General features: G+C 30.3%; 2 protein-coding genes across 12 annotated transcripts in view; one reads left to right on the top strand and one right to left on the bottom strand.

Moving 5' to 3' along the window:
• The first annotated feature begins 3,377 nt into the window (after nt 1-3,377).
• On the top strand, nt 3,378-20,267 carry LOC143239914 (quinone oxidoreductase PIG3-like). Of its 10 annotated transcripts, none has more exons than XM_076481556.1 (7): nt 3,378-3,453; nt 6,575-6,734; nt 9,556-9,697; nt 10,371-10,496; nt 10,997-11,209; nt 13,022-13,218; nt 17,874-19,978. In XM_076481556.1, the coding sequence occupies exons 2-7, from the start codon at nt 6,585-6,587 to the stop codon at nt 18,075-18,077; spliced, it is 1,032 nt and encodes a 343-aa protein (XP_076337671.1). In that variant the 5' UTR covers nt 3,378-3,453; nt 6,575-6,584; the 3' UTR covers nt 18,078-19,978. The 10 variants fall into 10 exon arrangements, with proteins under 10 accessions (XP_076337671.1, XP_076337667.1, XP_076337669.1 ...); XM_076481552.1 differs by lacking the exon at nt 3,378-3,453 and adding an exon at nt 3,483-3,641 and having other exon boundaries at nt 6,579-6,734; XM_076481554.1 differs by lacking the exon at nt 3,378-3,453 and adding an exon at nt 3,483-3,641.
• The window catches only part of l(2)10685 (5-methylcytosine rRNA methyltransferase l(2)10685), a 41,318-nt gene continuing 39,757 nt past the window's right edge, over nt 19,975-21,535 (bottom strand). For both annotated transcript variants that reach the window (XM_076481547.1, XM_076481548.1), the window contains one exon: nt 19,975-20,266. In XM_076481547.1, the coding sequence (XP_076337662.1) occupies nt 19,990-20,266 (277 nt within the window). In that variant the 3' untranslated portion in view covers nt 19,975-19,989. The remainder of the gene's footprint in view (nt 20,267-21,535) is intronic.

Raw genomic sequence — 21,535 nt, 5'->3', positions numbered from 1 at the left:
AGTAATAAAAGCCTTTGTTCAAGAAGTCCGAATTGAATATCGGTTTCTGCATTCAGAATTGCATTACCTGTTTTTACTTATTCGACTACACGATTTTTAATGCATCTTGTTTTGTTTGTTTGTTTGTTTTGGAATTTAATACTATCTGTGCACGATAGCACAATGTCGTTGTCATCATGTGCCGACTGATTTTGATTTCAACTCTAGTATATTTTTTAGTTTTAGTTTTTAGTTGCAAATAATTCCACACAAACAACATTTGACCCGAATGTAATTTCTTAAAAATTAAACGTGAGACTAAATACAATTGCTACGGACTTTCTTAAAGGTCTAAAATAAGCATGTGCAGTTCGTTCCAAACCATACGCTTATCCTTTTGTTAACACGCATTCAGACGTTTCAGCATAATGAGCTAATTTTACCTTCATTACAACTTTACAATTATTCTATCTTGCAATAATTTAGCTTCGATTCATTTTATGGATTACTATAAACACCTTTCAGCTACTTTTTATTTGGTTCGGGTTTTATTTTTCGCTTTTATTAGTTTCTTTGTTTCAGTTAGTAAAAACTTTCAAACTTGTCACACCCTCATTGTTTATAACTGTTTCGTATTCTATGCACACAATTATAAATATTATTACTATAATTTATTTTTCACTTACGTGTATTTTTTTAAATAAAGTTACATACACGCATGATAAGTTAAAACCATGCAGTATGTCAGATTCTAGATTTGTCATGTATGTTATTACTGTAACACTAAAGATATGAGACAAAATAGAAGACGTTAAAGCACTATTGGGGTTAGGAGATTTTGATGTAATGGAAATAAGTGAAAGTTGCTAAAATATAAACAATTTTGATTACAGGAACTTCTGTGAAATATAGGTTTACAGGTTATTCAATAGAAATAAAGTACTAAAAATAGGCTTTTTATCTAAAACTTCATATCATAACTAACAGCAAAGAGGTTGAATGTATTTGATTTTCTATTATCAGCTATAAGGAGCCTGGCATGGTCAGGTAGGTTAAGGCATTCGACTCGTAATATGAGGGTCGCGGGTCCGCATAAACATGCTCGCCCTTTCAGCCGTGGGGCGTTATGTAACTGTCAATCCAACTATTCGTTGGTAAAAGAGTAGCCCAGTTGGCGGTGGGTGGTGATAAAGTTGTAGGAAGAGTACTTCCAACTTTTCTCTTACTATAACTTTATATCCACTTGTTGTTTACATCAAACCATCTTCTTTCTTTGCCCCCCCCCCAGTGGCACAACGATATATCTGTGGATTCACACCACTAGAAACTGAATTTCAATTCCCGTGTTGGGCAGAATACGTTTTCTAACTACACCAGGATTTATCAATCTAACACATAATTCCTGCAATAAAGTGTTGCTTAAATACCGTACGTGAAAATGACAGATAAGGACAATTTAAGTGAAGTGCATGGAAAGTACAGCAAATGATTTGTGGGTCGTGTCTAGTGTGTATTTATATTTTTATCATTACATACTGTCTTGCAGTGTGTTTATAATGCAGTAGCCTATAACCTATTGAGACTACGATTTAATATACGTTCATATCTTAAGATTCTGTCACAAACAACATTGATTTTATTTATATAATGAAAAATATAATATGTAAGACAACCAACAGACAACATTGCACAACCAAAGTAAAAATGTTTGTTCTTTCTCACATGCAAGTACATGTATATTATCTGATAAGTTAAAACCATGCAGTATGTCAGATTCTAGATTTGTCATGTATAAAAGACTGTTTAGTGTAAATAGTATTATTAATTTATTTATTTGATGTTTGTAATTCGTTGATGTCGAGCCTATCAAATGCTATCTTTTCAATCTGTTGATGCTAAAGCTATGGAAATTTCTAGAAGGCTGAAGTGATAGATATATAAATAGATGCAATCAGACAAACAGAAAAAAATAAAAGTAAAATCACGTGAAAGAGAATTTCGGTTAGAGAAAAGTTAGAGAGCATATAGTTAATTGTCATGGGAGTGAATGGCCTAGCCGCAGATATGTTACAGTGATATTAGTACTTTGAGAGAGACAAAGAGAATAATTTGTTTTATCAAAAGGTGTTCTAAACTTATTGAAACGATTATTGGAATATTAGAATACAATTGCGGTAACTCATGCGACAGTGTAAGTGAATTATACTTGGATACTTTTGCGATAAAATAGAAAAAATAATTTGATTTGTCAACAAAGTTCTGAAGCAATTGGATTGGCCTAAGTTGACCTTTAACAAGAAGGTGAGAACCGTATAGTGTTTAAGACACAACTATGATTTCAATAGAGTAAAGAATTTTGTACAAACGTTTAACTTGTTTCAAATATAATACATATATTGTTTTAAAAAAAAGTGAAGTGCATGCTGTTCGTTTATTATCTAATTTATTGCCAACAAGTCACAGATACCTACCGTAGAAGAATCCTTAGCCCAACACGCCCATTTATTTACATTACTATATAAACTACTAAAAGTAAGTTCATGCCAGCATGATGCAAAGAAGAAGATCAGATTTTTTTTTGACTGTGTGTAGAATAAGGCAAAGTGACCAAGTGATTGTAAAGCAACTGAAAGAGGAGCATTTGACTTCAACTTCATCTTGAGAGGATTTTACTTCAAGGTCCACAATTATGCGCTACACTTTGAATTAACTAACTTGATGGTGCGGTATCTTTGACACTACTATATGTGCTTTTAGTTCATTCTTTTGGCTTCAACGTTTTGTTAAATGTTGTGATCCTCTACATTTCTGACAGCAGCATCTTCTTTTTTTTTTCTTTTCTAATGCCTACTTGAATAATTTCATTGCATGAGCGATATGTCTGTGAACTTACAACGCTAGAAACTAAGTTTCGATACCAGTGGTGGACACAACACAGATACCCACCCCATTGTGTAGTTATTTTGTTTCTTTGTTTAACTACATACAAAACTGAAAATATTAGACTCAAAAACTACAACATTCATAGATTTGAGGAGTTTAACATGTTTATTTTTTTAGAAATTGAAGTTCTTAAATTTGTTTTAGGTGTGTGTTTCTTTAGTATAAAAAACCACATCGGACTATCTTCTGAACCCGTCAAGGGGAATCAAACCGCTAAGTAGAGTGTTGGAAGTTCGTAGACTTACCCCTGTACCAACAGCGCTTTTGTTTTAGTATCACTATATACTCGTACATATTTTAGTGAAATTAAATAAATATATTCAAATTAAGTTAAATAAGTAAACAAAATCATAAGGATAAACTGTGTTAGAAATAGCAAATCCCAACCTCTGATTAATTATATTATAACCATACTTTTTAAGCCAAAACAAAACACAGTAAAATTAAACAAAATATTAACTTTCTGCTGGCACTAGGTCACATGGTAAAAGGACAGATGCGCTATCTTTAATTCGATTCTTGTAATTTGTGGTTGGTACAGCATATATATCTTATTGTATAGATTTGTGCTTAACTATAAATGCGCAATGATATATATATATAATTTAAACAGCTCTTCTGAGCGCATATGTTTTAACCATTTACAATAAAAATATTTTACTGGTAGAAACTGGTGTTGTTATTTTATGTTTTCAAGTATTTTACAAGATGTGTGTGACGTGAGTGTTATTATGTTTGTGTAAATTATTACTTAATACTGTAATTCATGCGTTTAACTTTCCGACATTTGTTTAGTCGTGAAAACATAGCGAACTTGGGTGCTAAGTTTATATTTGTGTTAGTGATGCGTTTCTTTGTATTTATTTTGGTATTTCTTGAAATGTTGGAGGTAATTATTTTGTACTGGGCCCTCGTACAAATATGAATATGGCATAAGATTACTTGTATAGCATCTCTACTATTGGTATTGTGGTAGTACAGCTAAAATTATATACGACACGTGTAAGGGCTGTAAACTACAGAGTGGCCCGTAAGTCCCTACCCATCCATATATCTTATGTATCCAGTGTATCTGTGTGCTGTCCCTCATTCTCGCTGCATAATATTATGCGACACAATGTTCTGTAAGACATTTTCCTCAACATAGCAGGGGTTATTGTTCCAAATGCCTTCAACTTAGCATTAGTATTATAACGTTGTTTAGACATAATGTCCTTTAACATATGGATGGGTAGGGACTTACGGGCCACCCTGTACTTACCAGTGATGGTAGTACTAGTAGATCTAAGTTCAGTAGGTTCTTAGTGTGGCTGGGTTTAATAAGTTGAAAGGTCTAGTAATGTTCTTTTACAAATGAAATTATAATTTAAACTTAAAACCAAAGCATGTTAGAATCTGTGTTGAAACAGTATAGCAATTTGATAAGAAACTAATCAAAGCTGGATTTTGACTGTCTGATTAAATCTTTAGGTAAATGTAAATTAGTTTAAAGCATAAAAACAAGAGTTAAAATGAAAATGTTCAGAGACCAACAAGTTACTAAGAATGTGTAAGTTCAGCTCATAATGCATGCTTTGCCTTGTTTGTGGATTGTTTATTGTTTCTAGAAAGATTTTGTTTTCAGATGTAAGTAAAATGATTATTAATGAATTTACTATTTCTGTTTGAGTAGTTAAACTAAAAATAGTAAATTTATAAGCATAAATAATTTTTATACACAATAGAGACTATGTTTTTATGTACTTGTATATCATGTGTTTTTTGTTGTTTTTCTTCATTGTAGTTTGGGTTGCATCATCAGGATGTGCTTGCAAAGAAACTAACCAGAAAACTTCTGTCTTTGTCATGTATTGCATTAAATATATTTAAATTTAGTTTTCTAATAGCAATAGAGGATGTTTGATAAATTATACATAATGTGGTCACAATAGCTTCACTAGTAACTCTTGTTTTGATACAGTTGGAAGGTATTTTTAGGTTGTAAAGTGAACATAATCTTTTATCAAAGTGAATAAAAAATAAATTGCATTACTCTGTTGATTTTTTTACTGGTATTTTGTATTACTTTTATTTTTTTAAGCCATAACAAGATACTTAAAATCAGTGAAAAACTGAATTATATAATCACATGTTTATTAACATGTTCCATTTTCTTATATCATTACCTCGAACTGATGAGTGAGAAATATTTCTTTACATTTATTACTCTTCACAGCCAGTCATTGTCCAAGTTGTAAATAAATAGTTTGCAATTATTTAAGTGTATATGTTTTTTTTTTAATGTAATGCTAATTAAGAAACTGAAAGACTGCATTGCTAAAATTTGTTTCTTTGTAGTTGGGAATAACAACATAAAAATACTTTTTTGAAACTCTTGATTTACTGAGTCATTTCAAGTGTCTATGACAGTGTTTCATATTTATGTAAATAATTATGTAGCTCTTTTATCAAACAATATTTTTAGCTGAGGATGATGAAAGTCAGTATTACAGGTAATTTATTTTAAAATATAAGAATGAACAAATGTTAAAAGACCATTTAATGTCCATGAACAGTTTAAATCTTTCTTCAGCCTCTTTAATAATGTAATGACAAAAATAATTTCCATTTAAAGATATATAGAGAAGGACACTGAAATAATTCAGATGTGTCTTTATAAAGTAAACTGTGTTACCTAGTTTGTGAATTAGTGTCATTAAAAGTATTGATAAATTTAAAAGTAATGTTAAATTTGTTTGTAAAAAATTTTTGCCTTTATTATGTTTCACTGATAAATGAATATGATTTAACCTCAGAGGCTGCTGAGTGTACCAGTGGTCCCCTTAAACCTGATTGATTTTCCAAGCATATGCTGTTCTGACTTCAGCTTAATCTTCTAATTTAATACAAGTTATTCAGTATATGTTGCTGTATTCTACATGAAAATTATATGCACACAGTAAGAAACAAAACCTCAATGGATTATGGACCTCTGTTCTTCTTTTGTACACAGTATTATCATTTTTTTAAAACTGTGCTAATAATGTTTGGTATATATGTACAATAAACATTTTTGTGTGTAATTCAGCTGTCAAATAATACCCCAGTGTAATAAAAATGTAAGAAGGATTTATCCAGTGTACTCATTACAAAAATAGATTAGATGCATTGAGCTTTTGCAAACCATTTTTACATTTTCTTCTTTTCTAGGTGAGAGAAATTTAATGAATTAGATAAAAGGTTAATTAATTAAAATTTCAAAATCTCAGAAATAGCTATTGTACAGAAAGTTTGTTTCATTCTGTGATCAATTTTCCAAATAATATGAGCTTTTTAAGTGCATTTAAGTTGAATTACCATATTGTACACTTGCAGCATATAAAACATTCATAACTATTCTATGTTGACAATTTTTGTAGCATTAATTAATTAATGTCTTTTTCTTTGAAATATTTATGGCCATAACAAAGCAAATTTCAACTGTCCATAAGTATATGTATGGATAATGACTTGCAGAGAAAAGTGTTTACCTTACATTTTATGTTTGGTATTTAATATATTCTGTTAGTAAATTTGAACCAATTGATAAAAGCAATAAAATGATTTTGTTTGTAGTAAAAGTGATTAAAAAATAGAAAACTCTATGATTGATATATATTAATGTCATTTGAAGCTAGAGACAGATGGCTAGCAAAGATATGAGAGCAGTTCAGTTTGAAGTTGGAGGACCTGAAAAGTTATTTATTGGGAAAGTTCCTATCCCTAGCCTTAGAGAGAAAGAAATTTTGATTCGAGTTGTAGCAACAGCTGTTAACAGAGCTGATTTACTTCAGGTTGGTTATCAGTTAAAATAACAGAAATTGTAATTGCAGTTTATTTATTAACTTGTTAAATGCATCAATAAATGTATCATGTCATTACTAGAGCTGAAAACAGTAGTTGATTTTGTCATTCAAGTATCATTGGAATATTCATGAATAAAGACAATGAAAGTATTCCTTTTCATGAACTTGTTGTACCTTGTTTATCATCTAATTGAAAGTAATTACTCACAGTATTGATAACAAAATTGACTGTCTGTGTACAAAAGAATTTTCAATTATACTAAATAATATTTGGCACTGACTTCATTGTGAAAATTATCTGCTTTCACATATCACCAATAGTGATCTTATTGATAATGAACACTGCAGATATATACATCAGATCCAATTACACTCTAGTTGGCTATGGCACACTCTATCAAATAGATAATTTTTATATAAATTGTCATTTTGTTTCATTTTTAGTGCTAATAGATGCATTTTCCACCAGTCAGCCCCAAATTGGTATTTATTTATGTTTAACATTTTTGCACCTTTTACTCATAGATTTGAGATAGAATGAAAAGTTTACATAATCATTAAATCATGTAATTATTTGTTTGTGTCATTTGATTCAAGTTGTGTTATCTAAAATGTTTCTCATCTGATTCCATTCTCCCAACTAGCATTCATTATGTTTCACACATTCACTATATTTGTGGATGGGTGAGTAGAGCAGTGACCCCTGTAAGAAAATGATTTAATTTCAGTCATTTATTATTTCATTATAACTGTACTGTTATTTAAATGTTCATTTGAGCTTCAGTCACTATCTACAGATATTTTAGAATGCTAATACTTTTGTTTGGTTAATTTAAACTAGTTCTTTCTTGTGTGTTAAAATGACATCTGTTAGATGAGTGAAAATATTGCATTGTATTAATTAATAAATGTGTGCTGCATTAGAAGGACATTTGGTCAGAGGAATTGATACAAGAAATATATTAAGGTGGAAAGAAAATGGACTAATTATTTGTTAAGATGTATTTTGATAGAATATCTGTCAGAATCCAAAAAGCTAAATATTTGCAATACATTTCATTCTTAAACATGGTACAGTAAAACCTGTCTAAGCCGGAAACCTGTACAATCTGGAAATATCAATATTTTGCAGCGTTATCTTATGATTTATCTTATAAAAGGCCCTCTATATGGCAGAACTTGCGTAATGCTGACGAAAAACTTCTTTCACCCTCCTCATCTATCAACAAGTAGGATTAAAATCTGAGTAAGGTGGAAAAAATGTTTTTGATTAAATATTAATTTATTATTTAATTAATAATTTCTTTAAATATTAATAAATTCTTGTTTAATTAATAATTTATTTAAATGTTAATAAATTTTCTAACATTTTGTTACAGTAATTATTGGTTAAATATATTCTGTTCTTTTTTCTGCCATTATTATTTTGGAGGTTGCTATTCAAAAGAAAGACTGATTATACTTTTGGTTGCATTTGCTGATGGAAAACTAGAGAAACCATGGGTAATAGGTAAAAGTGAAAATCCATGCTGTTTCAAAACTTTAAGCAAGAATCAACTTCCTGTAGTGGAATGGAAAACGAATAATAAAGCATGGATGACAAGTGCTATATTTGAGGAATTCTTTTAACAAATTAAACAAAAGAATGGAAGAAGAAAATAGGAATATTATACTTTTCCTAGATAATGCAACTTGTCACTCAAAAGTTCAACTTTCAAATGTTTGTTTAGCCTTTCTACTTCCATGTAAAACATCAGTTCTACAGCCACTAAATAATGGAATTATACAGTGTATAAAATTGAAATAGAGAACAATTGATGCTGCAGCATATTATTGCAAACATTAACGACTTTAAGAGAGCATTTGAAATGACCATGAAAATTGACGTGTTAGATGCAATTGCATTTTTAAGTCATTCGATCAAATGCTTAATAAAGTGCTCTCAAGATTGTGAAGAAGTTGTTTGTTATGATGATTCTAGTAAAATTCAAACTCTGATTGAGAAGATTGATGCAGATGATTCTGTGAAAAAAATGGAAAAGCTAGTGAGGAAATAGAAATTCCTACTTCATCGCAAGTGTTAATTTATATTAAATCTATCAAATTGTATGCAAAAATGAAGGGGGATAATAAACTTCATGAAAAGGCCATAGAATTGGTGTTCTCTTTTAACTGTATGAGAAAGCCCATTAAAAAAATGAAACAGAAAAAATTGGACACTTTCTTCAAATAAATTTGATAAGATTTTGTGTACTTGTGTTTATTTTGAATGTCTGTTCTTATTCTAATAAATATAGCATAAACAGTATAATAACTATTCACAAACGTCTTACTTCTCTTGAGTCACGCAAGTGTAATGTTCTGCTCAAATATATGTAATTAAGGAAATCCATGTTCACTGTCTAAGCTGGAAAACCTGCTTAAGCCGGAAATTTTACTCAGTACCGTGCGATTCCTTCTCAGACAGGTTTTACTGTATATGATAAAATGTTGGGGCAACTGCCTTTTTCTTGCCATCTCAGATCAACACCCATTTGCTCCTAGAATAACATTGATGCATAAAATAAGTCCAGTTTTCTTGCATGTGTCCGTATTTTGTAGACAGTCTGTATTTATATCAGTGCAATGTGTTAGTAAGTGAAATTGGTATTATAAAGTAGTACAAAATTCTTGGCTATGTGTGTGTGTTTAAATAACATCTGTTAATGTAGTGAAAATGGAGCATGAAATTAGGACAAACTGTTACACTGACTGAATACTCCTAATGATATGACTAGATGTGAAAAAGTACTTTATGTACATCCCTTAGCGAATGGGTAATTATCCTGTTCCACCTGGTGCAAGTGATATTCTTGGACTGGAAGCTGCAGGGGTAGTAGAAAAACTTGGTCCAGACTGCACTAGAGGCTGGACTCCAGGTGACAAAGTGATGGCTTTGTTGGCAGGTGGAGGTAGGTGTATTAGGGGAACAGTTGATTTCAGTTTCTTTATAAAAAATCTATGCTGGAGGGGCAAAATTTTGTACTTTGAAATAGCAAAGTTGCCAGATAAGAAGAATTATTATTACATAATAAAGTTTATTGGTAAGACTGAGCTTATCAAAAATGTCCTAAAAGATATAAGACATGAAATGAAAATTTATGAGATAAAAATTAGTATTCTCAAGTTATTTAACAATGATTAACACTTAAATACACTATTGTAGGCAATAGTAAAATGCTATTAAAAACTGTGGAACAACCTCTACATCTGAAGAAGTATAAGCTAATTTTGTAAACAGTTATCTTTCATTTCTATAGGAAACAGAAATGGTTGATAAAAGGAAGATATATTACTAGTAAATATAGTGTTTTGCATTGCTGTGTCAGAAGAAAGATCAAATTATGTGAAACATTAGTGTAAGAAGTACAAGGACAGTTTTAAATGAAGTGCAGCTTATGGATTTTTAATTTTCAATGCTGAATTTTTTCCAGGTTTTTTTTTTAAAAAGTAGACTCAAATGTGTTTTTATAAGGATGTATTTTTCTTTTCTTGGATTGTATGCTTTTCTAACTCGTAATCACAATATTTCAAGAAATTTCAAAATAAATGAAAGATCTGTGGTTCTGGATTGTGTCTTTGTAGGTTATGCAGAATTTGTTGCTTCTCATGAAGATCATATCATGCCAGTGCCAAAGGGTCTTAGCTTTGAAGAAGCTGCATCAATTCCAGAAGCATGGTTAACATCATACCAGTTGCTGCACAAAATAGGTGAATAATAATAGTTATTTTGTTGAAAATTTGTTTAAAATATTTCAGGAATTAGTTATTTTAAAAAAATAAAAATAAATTTAGATAGTTTTAGAGATACTTTTATCATGTTGCAGACCCTAGTTTGTAATTGTATAGAATATATATTGAAAAAGATTCAGACAGAGTGTGGTTTACTATGCAGCCAACATCCTTTAAGAATGTGATATCACTTATCAATATATTGATTAATATTTTATGTGCTTAAAAGTTAGTAATATGCAACATAATTGGTTGTAATTGCTATTATTAGAATGGTACAAGAAAGAAATTTAGGATTATTCTTATGGATCCTCAGAATCTTTTCTTACAGTATTTTGGATTGAAATGGATTCTTATGGTGAAAGAATTACTAAATTACTGTTTGCATAAAAATACATTTTTTTTAAACTTCAATGCTTTCCATCATTTTTCAAAACTAATTTTCAAATAATGGTCTTTTATTCACGTGGTATGATCAGGGCAGATCCAGAGGGAAGAAACTGTACTGATACATGCTGGTGCCAGTGGTGTTGGCCTGGCAGCTGTTCAGCTTGCAAGGCTTGCAAATGCAACAGTCTTTGTTACAGCTGGCTCTGAGGAGAAGATAAAAAAAGCAATTGAACTAGGTGCCAAAGAAGGATTCAACTACAAGCAAGAAGATTTTTCTGAAAAAATATTACAGATTACTGAGGGTAAGAAAGATTTCCATATTTCTGTCAGATACACATTTGTGATCACTTCTGATACCTTTGATCTGTACTTAATTAGAAGTTAGTTTTATTACATCCACAGTTGTATTATGTAGATGAACAAAATAGCAGTATGTGCAGTATGGCAAAATTATTTGATATATATGAAATGTGTATACTCAACTCACTTTTTTCTTTTACAATTAACTACAAACATAACCAAAACTCTTCTTGATATAAAACACATTATTTTTTTTCTGTCTACCATTGACCAGACAATATAATAAAATTGCCCACATTTTGGAAAAGAGAAAATTCTTGAATGTAGTTTAATTCCTGTATATTTAATTGGGATTCAATGTGCAGTTTCCTGTTGACATGGGTAGTATTGAGTATCAGGATTCAATGTACAGTTTCCTGTTGACATGGGTGGTATTGAGTATCAGGATTCAATGTGCAGTTTCCTGTTGACATGGGTGGTATTGAGTATCAGGATTCAATGTGCAGTTTCCTGTTGACATGGGTGGTATTGAGTATCAGGATTCAATGTGCAGTTTCCTGTTGACATGGGTGGTTTTGAGTATCAGGATATTGAAACAAAGATCAGATACTAAACTCAAGTCATTTTGAGGTTCTGTTTGGTATATGTCCTAATATCATTACACTAATGCTCAATAAGAGTTCTACACTATTATTGCTATCTGGGTTAAGTGTATGATAAGCCATCTGTGTTCATGTTTGATTGTTTTTGTTGTTTGTGTGTGTGTGTGTGTGTGTGTGTATGAATGAGTTATGCTGATTTAGAAGTGTAGGTGTATCATAAGCCTGAGGTTGCCAAGTTGTTTGTTAATATGTAGGCATGAGTATGAATTAAATGTTGTGATAATTAAGTGTAAAAGTTTGTTGTATTGTGGATGTGACATAAAACATAAGTGTGTATGTTAAGAGTTGTGGTTGTTAACTGGTTAAGACTGACTTAAATTCATATATAGATTATGGCCTTATATTATTTTTCCACTTGTTTTTATGCTCATAATTAGCTAATGTTCTTTGTACATGTAATTATTTAGCATAAACTTGCTTCTCTGGTATTTGAACCATTTTTTTATTTTCCTGATTTGTGTATCAAACTTAAGTTTCCTTAATTTTATATAGGCTTGAACTTATAAATGCCTTTTGTATGAGATAGGCTTAAAAAGTTCATGAACACCTCTCACCCAGCTCTTTCTATTGTCTGAATTATCTTTCAAAATATGTCTTAATTAATTTTCAGTCATAAGTTCTGCTGAGGTGATACATTTTTCCTATATAAAAAGATTTTTATAGGGCTCTTCTTCAGATCTTGAGTATCACCTAAGGAAATCTGCATGATGGATATTTTTATTGATATTGCATGTTTCTAAAAAGTGTATTTGTAACTGTCATGTGGTAAGTGTATCTTTTTGGACAGGTCAGTAGCTTTTTTGTTCTATTTTGATTTGCCAGGTGTGGCATAGTGTACTGTGCTGAGCTTAGGTTGGAAGTATAAAGATATGAGCCACAGTATGTTATCAAAAATACATTCACACTTCACTTTCAACTGTGTCATAAGTGATGCATCATTTTTGTTATTTGGTTAGGAGTAAGAGCTTAAGAGGCAGGTACTTTCAACTGGTTGATCTCCTAGTCAGCATCATAGATTGTGATGGTTATGTCTAAACTTTATGGCTGTTTTACCTGGCCACTTCACCAATATGTTGCATAAAATACTGTTCAGGTTGAAAGTACAATATCTTTTATTTCAATTTTAAAATAGAACTTATTTTTTCTATTCAGGACGAGGAGTTAATGTCATTCTTGACTGTGTGGGAGCTAGCTACTGGGAGAAAAATGTTAAAAGTATTGCTATTGATGGATGTTGGATTTTGTTTGGACTGTTGGGTGGCAGTAAAGTGAATGGAGATTTGCTAAAACAACTCTTAGCTAAGAGAGTGCGATTGGAAGGTACAACTTTACGATCTCGCAGTGTGCAGGTACTAATTACTTTCTTATTCTAATGTTTCTTTGGTAGATTTCTTTACAATTAGAAAAATGATAGAAACAAATTAAACTTTGAAGATTATTTTTTACAATTTGAATACTTTTTTCTGCAGTTATTTTTATCATCTTATTTGGTTTAACTCTGCTCTTGTGAATATAAATATTTTAAAATTTAAATTCAGAGAAGTTAATTACTTTGAAGAATTTAAGTAGAAATGAGAGTATTATAATTTGGGATAAAGATGGAAAAGAAAGAATTAGAAAAGCTGAAGACATTTTAAATGATCTAACTAAATTGCACCTGACCATCGTGAAAAATAAAGGCCAAGTTGCAAAGGTGCCTTTTTAAAACTGAAAAATTATAATATCCTGAATTAAAAACAGTAAAATCAGTATTGACCATCAGGGAGTCATTTAGAAGTTTAAGATTTTCTTAAAGTTCATAAAGAAGGATCTCCACTCCAACTTATAGTTTCTGACATTAAAACTTGTAATCATACTTTAACTGGTTTTTGGTTCAATTTCTGAAGAATTACCACCAATGAATACACATTGAAAGATAGGTTTTAATTCTAAAGTGAAATGCGACAAATGGAGTTTGGTAGCAATACTTTTTACACCAACTTTGATGTTTAATTGTTATATATATATATATATATATATTACTTAATAGAATACAGTTGACTGTTTATTTGACTTTAACAACAGCTCTGACAATCTCAGTATTTTTGAGATTGACGAAGTTTGGAAGAAAGACATCTCATTTTGTTCTTGATGGGAATTTTTATTGACGGTGTTTCTTTGTGTTCTTGACTGGTGCTTTCTTTGACCATTTGTTTTTGTGCTATCATGAAAATAGTGGTTAGAAGTCTATTTGTAATTGTTCAAACTTCTTTGCAACTGCTGTGTAGATAATACTTTGATAATTATTTAAAACACATAGTTCAGCATCAGCAAAATCATAAACTCTTTTTTTTAATACCCATTGATTTATAACAATAATGGCCACTTCCAACATGAAGTATACTATAACCAAAAATTTACTGGCTCATATTCTAACTTTGTAAACTTTGAATCAGATGTTTTCAGTGAAAAGTTGGTTAATAATATTAAATAATTCTTATGTTAAAATTGTTTTCCTTTATATATATGTAAAAACGGCTGGTATGGGTAGAGAAACTCAATGTAGAGGAGCGAACAACGTTTCAACCTTCTCTGGTCATCGTCAGGTTCACGAAGAAGGTCAAAACGTAGTTCACTCCTCTACGTAGAGCTTTCCCTACCCATACCAGTCGTTTTTACATATATATTTTTCTCTACAAGTAGGTTTTCTTGTCATCACGGATTATGTTTTCCTTTGTATTTTATTGACAGAATACTTTACAATTATTTCAGTAAGTGCAGTTCTTGCAAAACCTTTGTATGTATACATGAAGTTCTTAAATATTTCATTGTTTTAATATTGCCATATATAGGTAAATATTATTTGATTATAAAGAAATATAGGAAGAAATATACTTCATAGACTTTTTCCTCAGATACAGCTGAGATAAATTTTTCAGCCTGATTTTAAGATTTAAGGACTGTGACTCTTCTTTAAAGCCATCAAATGTAGTTTATAAATTTACTCGACTTTTCTCTAAGCAAGGCTGTTTATAGTCCACTACAATGAAATAGTTTGTCAGTGAAAGAAGGTACAAATTTGAGATTCATAACTATATATAGTGTACTTACTCATGCCCTAGATGAGCGTTATCCACTCATTCTATTTTAAAATCTTTGCAAGAGTCAATGTTAAATAGATCCTTTGCATAAGAGAGCTTATTCGTACACAAACTGATGCCTGAAGTAAAGGTCAGTTTTAACAACTGAGTAGATAAAATGTTATTCAGTTGATATGGTTGTATTTTAGAACATTTAAAGAACATAAACATTTAAATTACTTTAATTTTGGGTACACTTTAAAGTAATCTTTATTTAAACTCATATTACAAATTGTTTTTTTAACCTATGTGTAATTGTTTACATAACCAAACTGCCCTGAAAAAAATAGCTGATTGAGATGATTTAGAGACAAAATGTTCAAACCAGTAATAGCAAAAAAGTTTTTCACTATGCTTTTTATCTTTCTTTATCCCATTTTACTTATCTTAATAATTTTTTAAAAGTTTTATTGTAGATGTCTTTGAACTAAGTAAATATGTAGTGAAACAAAAACATTTTTGTACTGTAGAAAAAAAAGAATAAGCTAATGAATAATGAATCAGATATTTTTATTTTTAACGTCATATTCTTTTTAAGCTTTCAGAAAGTTGATTCAGTATTCAACTTTTGATTCACTAAAAATGGTAGAACATTAAAAATTAATTTAGTTAAGAGAAAAGCATATTATTAACTTTTCATAAACTTGATACCTCAAGTATATTGGTCATTCAGTGAATGGCTTATTAAATAATTTCGTGAACGTGTAATGCTCATGTGTGTCTCACAAGTTGGATATAATATATGGATGATTACATGACTTTTCTACCTAGTATTTCAATGAGGAATTTCACAGAAAAATAGAGCTTTTAGACAGTAAGAGTTAAAATAGAAGTATAGTTCACTCACTGAAATTTTATGTAATAATAGCATTCACCTTCTCATTTAGTGTTGGTTTTCTAAGGTTTATAACAAGAACTTCAAATGGGCACACTGAATTGTAGCAGTAATAAAACACAAAATCACATCACCTTTAATCTGATGGTGATCAGCAGTGTTTTATCAGGTTAGAATTTTTAACATGGAAAGTTTCAGTGATGTGATACAGAGAATTTCAGGCAGCAGGTCCAGTATATTCATGGTTGCACTTTGGGCAGTTAAAATTCATAAAACACTGGAGAGAGCTATTTAATTTATTTAGCTGTCCATGTTATTTAATGGTTTTAACCTGATCTTAAGTATTATATGAGAGTATAAATGGCTAATAATTTTTATCTTAATCATAAAGGAAATAATATCCAAACCAAGTAAGACAAAGTTACATAATGGTTATCAAAACCAATGTTTCAGGTTATAAGCTCTCAGACTAACTGCTGCACCTGAGAAAGTCAGTAGAGAACTATTCCGAGTAAGAAACATTAGGTTTCTTTATTAAAAAGCCCTTTTAACCAAAATCTTAATAAAATGTTTTAAAGATTAAAATGTAGAGCTCTCAAAATGTTGTATAATTAGTAAATGTAAATGTATGATGTACTTTAATATTAACTTTTTAATTATTAGTATTTAGAACATAAATATCTAAAACAGAAAATTATTCTTTCTCTTAATTTTTTACAGTAAATCTAATACTTGGATTTTAATGTTTAATAAGTGTTGAAGAAATGATTTCAACAAACAAGAAGTGTCATTTACATTCCTTTTGTAATAGAACTTAAAATTATTAGGGGCAGCCTTCTTAATTGTACTCACTGGTACTTCATTTTTATTTAGAGTACTTTTTTTTTTTTAATTACTAAGAACTTATGATCTAAGTAATTTATGTATTGTTATAAAACAGACTAATAATTATGATACATCGATTTATCAGTTAAGCACCTTTAAACCAATAATACTAAGATAAGCTAACTTTTTGTTTCATACTCATCAGTAATTGGCTCATCTCAAATATTATGTGGAATTATATATTATCAGTAGTTGTGTTTTCTCTCGTGTATGTAGGAACAGTTTGAGAGCTTTGTATCATTGAGTATTTACTTCTGCATGCTTTTCTGATTACAAATGCACCAATAAACAGTTCTTGATAAATTATATATAATTATCTAGAGACAAGGTCTTCCAGTGACAATAGTTATTCTTACAATTATTGGATATATGATAAGTTGATAGTGTAGTTTCTTTATTTTTTTTTTAAATCTTTGAGTAATTGTTCTGTACAGAGTGGCAGTGCAGTAGTATAGAAGATATTAGTCAAATCAGTGATTTGGCTCAAAGACTTTCATCTACATAAGAATTATCATATTTTTTAGTTATAATTTCATGATTGTAAGACTGTGTGTGTATATATACAGAAACTATATTTTTTTCACACACAGAACTTTCCTTTTTTTTTCTAAATCTGTTTTCAGATTTTAATGTTGTGTGACATGTCCATATGTTGGTTAAACATATTGTTAAACTGTATTGGCTACATATTGTTTTATGGTTATTATTTTAAAATGTCTTTCCTATTTTTTAATTTCTAATTTTGGAAAGTTAATGCTATTTTTTCCTTCAGAAATCAAGCTGAAATTTTATAATGCACCCCTACTAGATACAAAATGTGTTACTGGATATCTCCCATTTCATGAATTTAAGGTGAACCATAAAAACATTACAGTACATAAATAACTGTTGCCCTAATACAAGAGTAGATGTCATTCCAGTTTCTTTCTCATTCATTGTAATACATTTTAGTTATACAAAAGTTTTAATATTTTGGACCATCACCTAAGTGACTATATTTTGATCCAAACTTTTTGCCAAACTATTTTTTTTTCTATCCTTATAAAAATAAATTATACTGAGAAGTTTCAAAAACTTTCAACTGTATTTTAATTTTTTTTAATTGGTTACTTTTAAAAGTAAATTATAACTTTACCCTGTTTTTTTTTTTCAATTATTGTTTTAGTATAAAGCTGAGTTGGTAAAGGAGTTTAGTAAAACTTGTCTGCCTCACCTAACAAAGAGTGGAGCCCTCAAGACTGTTGTAAACAAAGTGTTTTCATTTGAAAAAGTTGATGATGCCCATCACTACATGACTTCCAATCAGAACATTGGGAAAATTGTTATTCAGGTTCAGGCTAGGGAGGCTTCAGAACGAGAAGAATTGTAATTCAACTGAAGACAATTTTACCTGTTACATAAGAAATTAAAGTGAGAATCAAGATCAGTTTTAAACTCAACTCAGGGTACCAAAAGTATAATGGTGCCACATCCTTCTAAAGCTGTACCACTTTGATCCACATTAATTTTTTCTTGTAGGTAAAACTGTATAGGACCACAGAATGTAAATATGGGAGAAATATACATTTTAATACCTTTTATTAATATTTTGTAACACCAAGTTACAATATTTACTCCATGTTAAGTATCATCTTTGGCCTATTATTGTATAGTTGTTGGACTCTTTCCGAGATGAAAATTTTAAAATTGATTTTATGGTAATTAAAAACACTGCTTTTAGATTAATTGCACGTTAATTTTTTCTGTGTATTTTACTTTTTTAGAATGTAAATGTAAACTCGAAGTCCATAAAACTGATATTTCACAGTGTTCTTTCTCAATTAATATTATATTTTGCACAATTTCAATGCATCCAACCAACTAGAATGAATATAAATTTCGCTTAACAGATGAACAAATGTTACAGAAGTTAACATTTTCTTAATCTGAAAAGTATTTCCAATAGCTATAATCCCATGCATGCCACTAGCCTTGAGTTAACTTTAACTTAAAAGTCACACATTTAACATGCACTGGACTGGTGCACAATATCTTTCATGAACAATAACCCTCTCCCTAAGTATTTTTACTTGAAATAACGTCATTCTTAAAAAAGGTAAGAAAGTGCACTGGAAATGGGAGTAGAAGTATTTATATGAAATACATTTTCAAATTAGGATAATGGTAACTTTATGAGATGATACCTAGAACAATTAAAATCCAATGTTGAAACAGTTTGTCTGAAAAATATATATATGTAATCAGCGATGTCGAGAAAACCCACTTGTAGAGAAAAATATACATGTAAAAATGGCTCATTTGGGTTGAGAAAATTTTTAGCGTGGAGGAGAGAACAACGTTTGAACCTTCTTTGGTTATCATCAGATTCACAAAAGGAAGAGGTAACTGACCACATGTTTGAAAGGGGTTGTGTAACTGAGTGTCAGAATGTAGAGGGCGTGCTTAGATGTTTGAATACATAATTTTGTGTGAAATCTAAATAAGCTCCCTTTAAGAAAGTGTGAACAAAAATCTTTAGGAGTATGACAAGGGATCCATACATAAAAGACATTTGGGGGTAGTTAATCAAATTCATCACTCTTCTGGTCATTATAAAATGGAGGAGAATAGCTACTGACTGAAGAGGCCTAAGTATGCATGAGAAAACCCACAACATGCTGTCAATGGATGTAACATCCTCAACCTTCAAAAAGCTTCCAGAAGTGGTAGAAACATGCCTTTTGTTTGTAACTTTGTCACTATCACTTGAGAATTCATTATAATATTTAATGCTTTTTAAACAATAGCTAAGATGAAATGAATCTTAAATTTTTTTGACAAATATAACTGTCATTAAATTGAACCTAGATTGAAAAACCATCACGTCTGTTCAAGGTAATGTCAAGGAAGAGAATGAAGTTATTGTGAGTACAAATAGTTAAGGGGAGTTATTGTGCATGAAGCCTGTATTGTTCTCCTACTAGTGGAGGGTTATTGTCATACAACTATGTCATCAAGCACCAGCAAAGTTCATGTTAAACAAATGAATTTCAGGTAGAAGTTAGCTTGAGGATTGTGGCATGCAAATCTTGTGAGAAGATGCATGAGGTTATAACTATTGTGTGTGAAGAAGTGGCATATTACTATGAAATTTAACTGTTAGTATATTTTTTTAATTTGGTTATTCTTTTAAAGTATCACTGTCATACACCAATATTTTCATTCAAACTTTTATAAAAAGGTCCTAAGACAATCATTTGGATAATTAAAAACAAATAAGTGATTAGTAAATTTGATGCTATTTATTCATTCCTCTCTATTTTACAGATATACATAGGACCAAAATTCTGAGGTAAGAAGGGAACAACCAACTGTCCATATTTACATGTAAAGCTAAACCTAAAAACACTATGAAATGGTCGAAAGGTATTGCCAAGATCCTTGACACAAAATTTCAAGTTTGTTGTCTCGTACATATTCAGTAGAGCCATGTTGACAACTCCATCATTCTGGATTGGAGACAAGGAACATGTAGAATACACTAATGATCCACCTGGCTTTAAACTTTTTAGTCCAGCACTGCAAAATATTATATGCTTAAATAATACATAACATCAGAATACTTTCCAAAGAATACAAGGATTATTAAAATGGATTTTCATTATTTTTCCAATCATATAACTATGGTTAAGAATGATCACACATGGCTTCTTAACACTGATTACTTATTGTAATGATACCATATCTTTAGAGCACAATTTAGGTCAATCAGATAGTATTTAGTCAGGATAGCTTGAATTTGTCTCTTAAAATAGGCTCATTCAAATGCTATGTACTTGCTATAGAGTCAGTAAGTTTAACTAACAATCACATTTGTGTGAATGCTTGCCAGTTACATCAGTTAACTTAGTATGTGCATAGTTGAACTACTTTGTAAATAAGTTTTAATGCATTAGCTTGACAACACCAGTATTCAATCAGTCAACAGTGAACATCATAAGCCATTGTAGGATTAATCCTAGAGCAAAAGAAATAATTTGCTAACTTCAACAACTTCTTTATACTTTTAATTATGGAAGTTAACACTGTTTGTATGTTCTTATGATATCATTATGTAAGAATACAAGTAATATTACAAAAACGAGAATTATGGTTTTAAGTATTACAGAAAAATGTATGCTAACAGTGATACAACACTCAGCAACCATGTTAAGCTTCTAAAAAAAAATGTTCTAATGACTTGGACATGAATTACAATTTGTCACAAAACCATGTGGTTCAGAAAACAACTACATGATTTTGAACTGCAAACAAAAGGGTAAGCATTCAGCATCAGTCTCTTTTAACTAAATAAGAAGATTGACTATTACTCTCATATTGCACCTACTCCTGAAACTGCAAAACATACTTATTAGCATTAACTTTTGAATGCAAGACCCTCAGATCTTCCTTCCGATATACTGATCTTTAAGTCATGCAAGAGCTTGTTCTCATGAAGTTAGCACTATGCCTATTTTTGCACCAGAACTGGTACGTGTGTTAGCCAGAGTTATTTTAAGATATAAGCTTATAAAATAGCTGTAGTGTGATGAAATTGAAAACAAAAAAGTGAGAAACACTTGTAGCATAAAAAAATGGCTGTTAATAGATATTTCAATGTTCATAATGTTTTGGGTTCAGTTGTCCTTACTTCTTTTTCTTTTAAATCTCCAGAAGAAGGGCATCTCAGCCAAAACTAGCTCTAACATTAGCCATTTTTTATAATAGAAGTTCCCTTGTTCTTTAAAACTCCATAATTGTTTAAATCCAACATTTCAGGATCATGTATTTGCAGAAGTCAGTTATTCA

This window comes from Tachypleus tridentatus, chromosome 13 (assembly GCF_004210375.1).
Source record: "Tachypleus tridentatus isolate NWPU-2018 chromosome 13, ASM421037v1, whole genome shotgun sequence".
NCBI lineage: Eukaryota > Metazoa > Arthropoda > Merostomata > Xiphosura > Limulidae > Tachypleus > Tachypleus tridentatus.
This window is presented reverse-complemented; position numbering and strand designations above follow the sequence as displayed.

What these genes read in the sequence shown, in the direction of transcription:
- LOC143239914 (XM_076481549.1), top strand. Translation starts at nt 3,689, where the DNA reads ATGCGTTTAACTTTCCGACATTTGTTTAGTCGTGAAAACATAGCGAAC. An exon ending in TATTTCTTGAAATGTTGGAG is followed by an intron (nt 3,812 to 6,578) that starts GTAATTATTTTG and finishes ATTTGAAGCTAG; the next exon opens with AGACAGATGGCTAGCAAAGA. An exon ending in AATATTACAGATTACTGAGG is followed by an intron (nt 11,210 to 13,021) that starts GTAAGAAAGATT and finishes TTTTCTATTCAG; the next exon opens with GACGAGGAGTTAATGTCATT.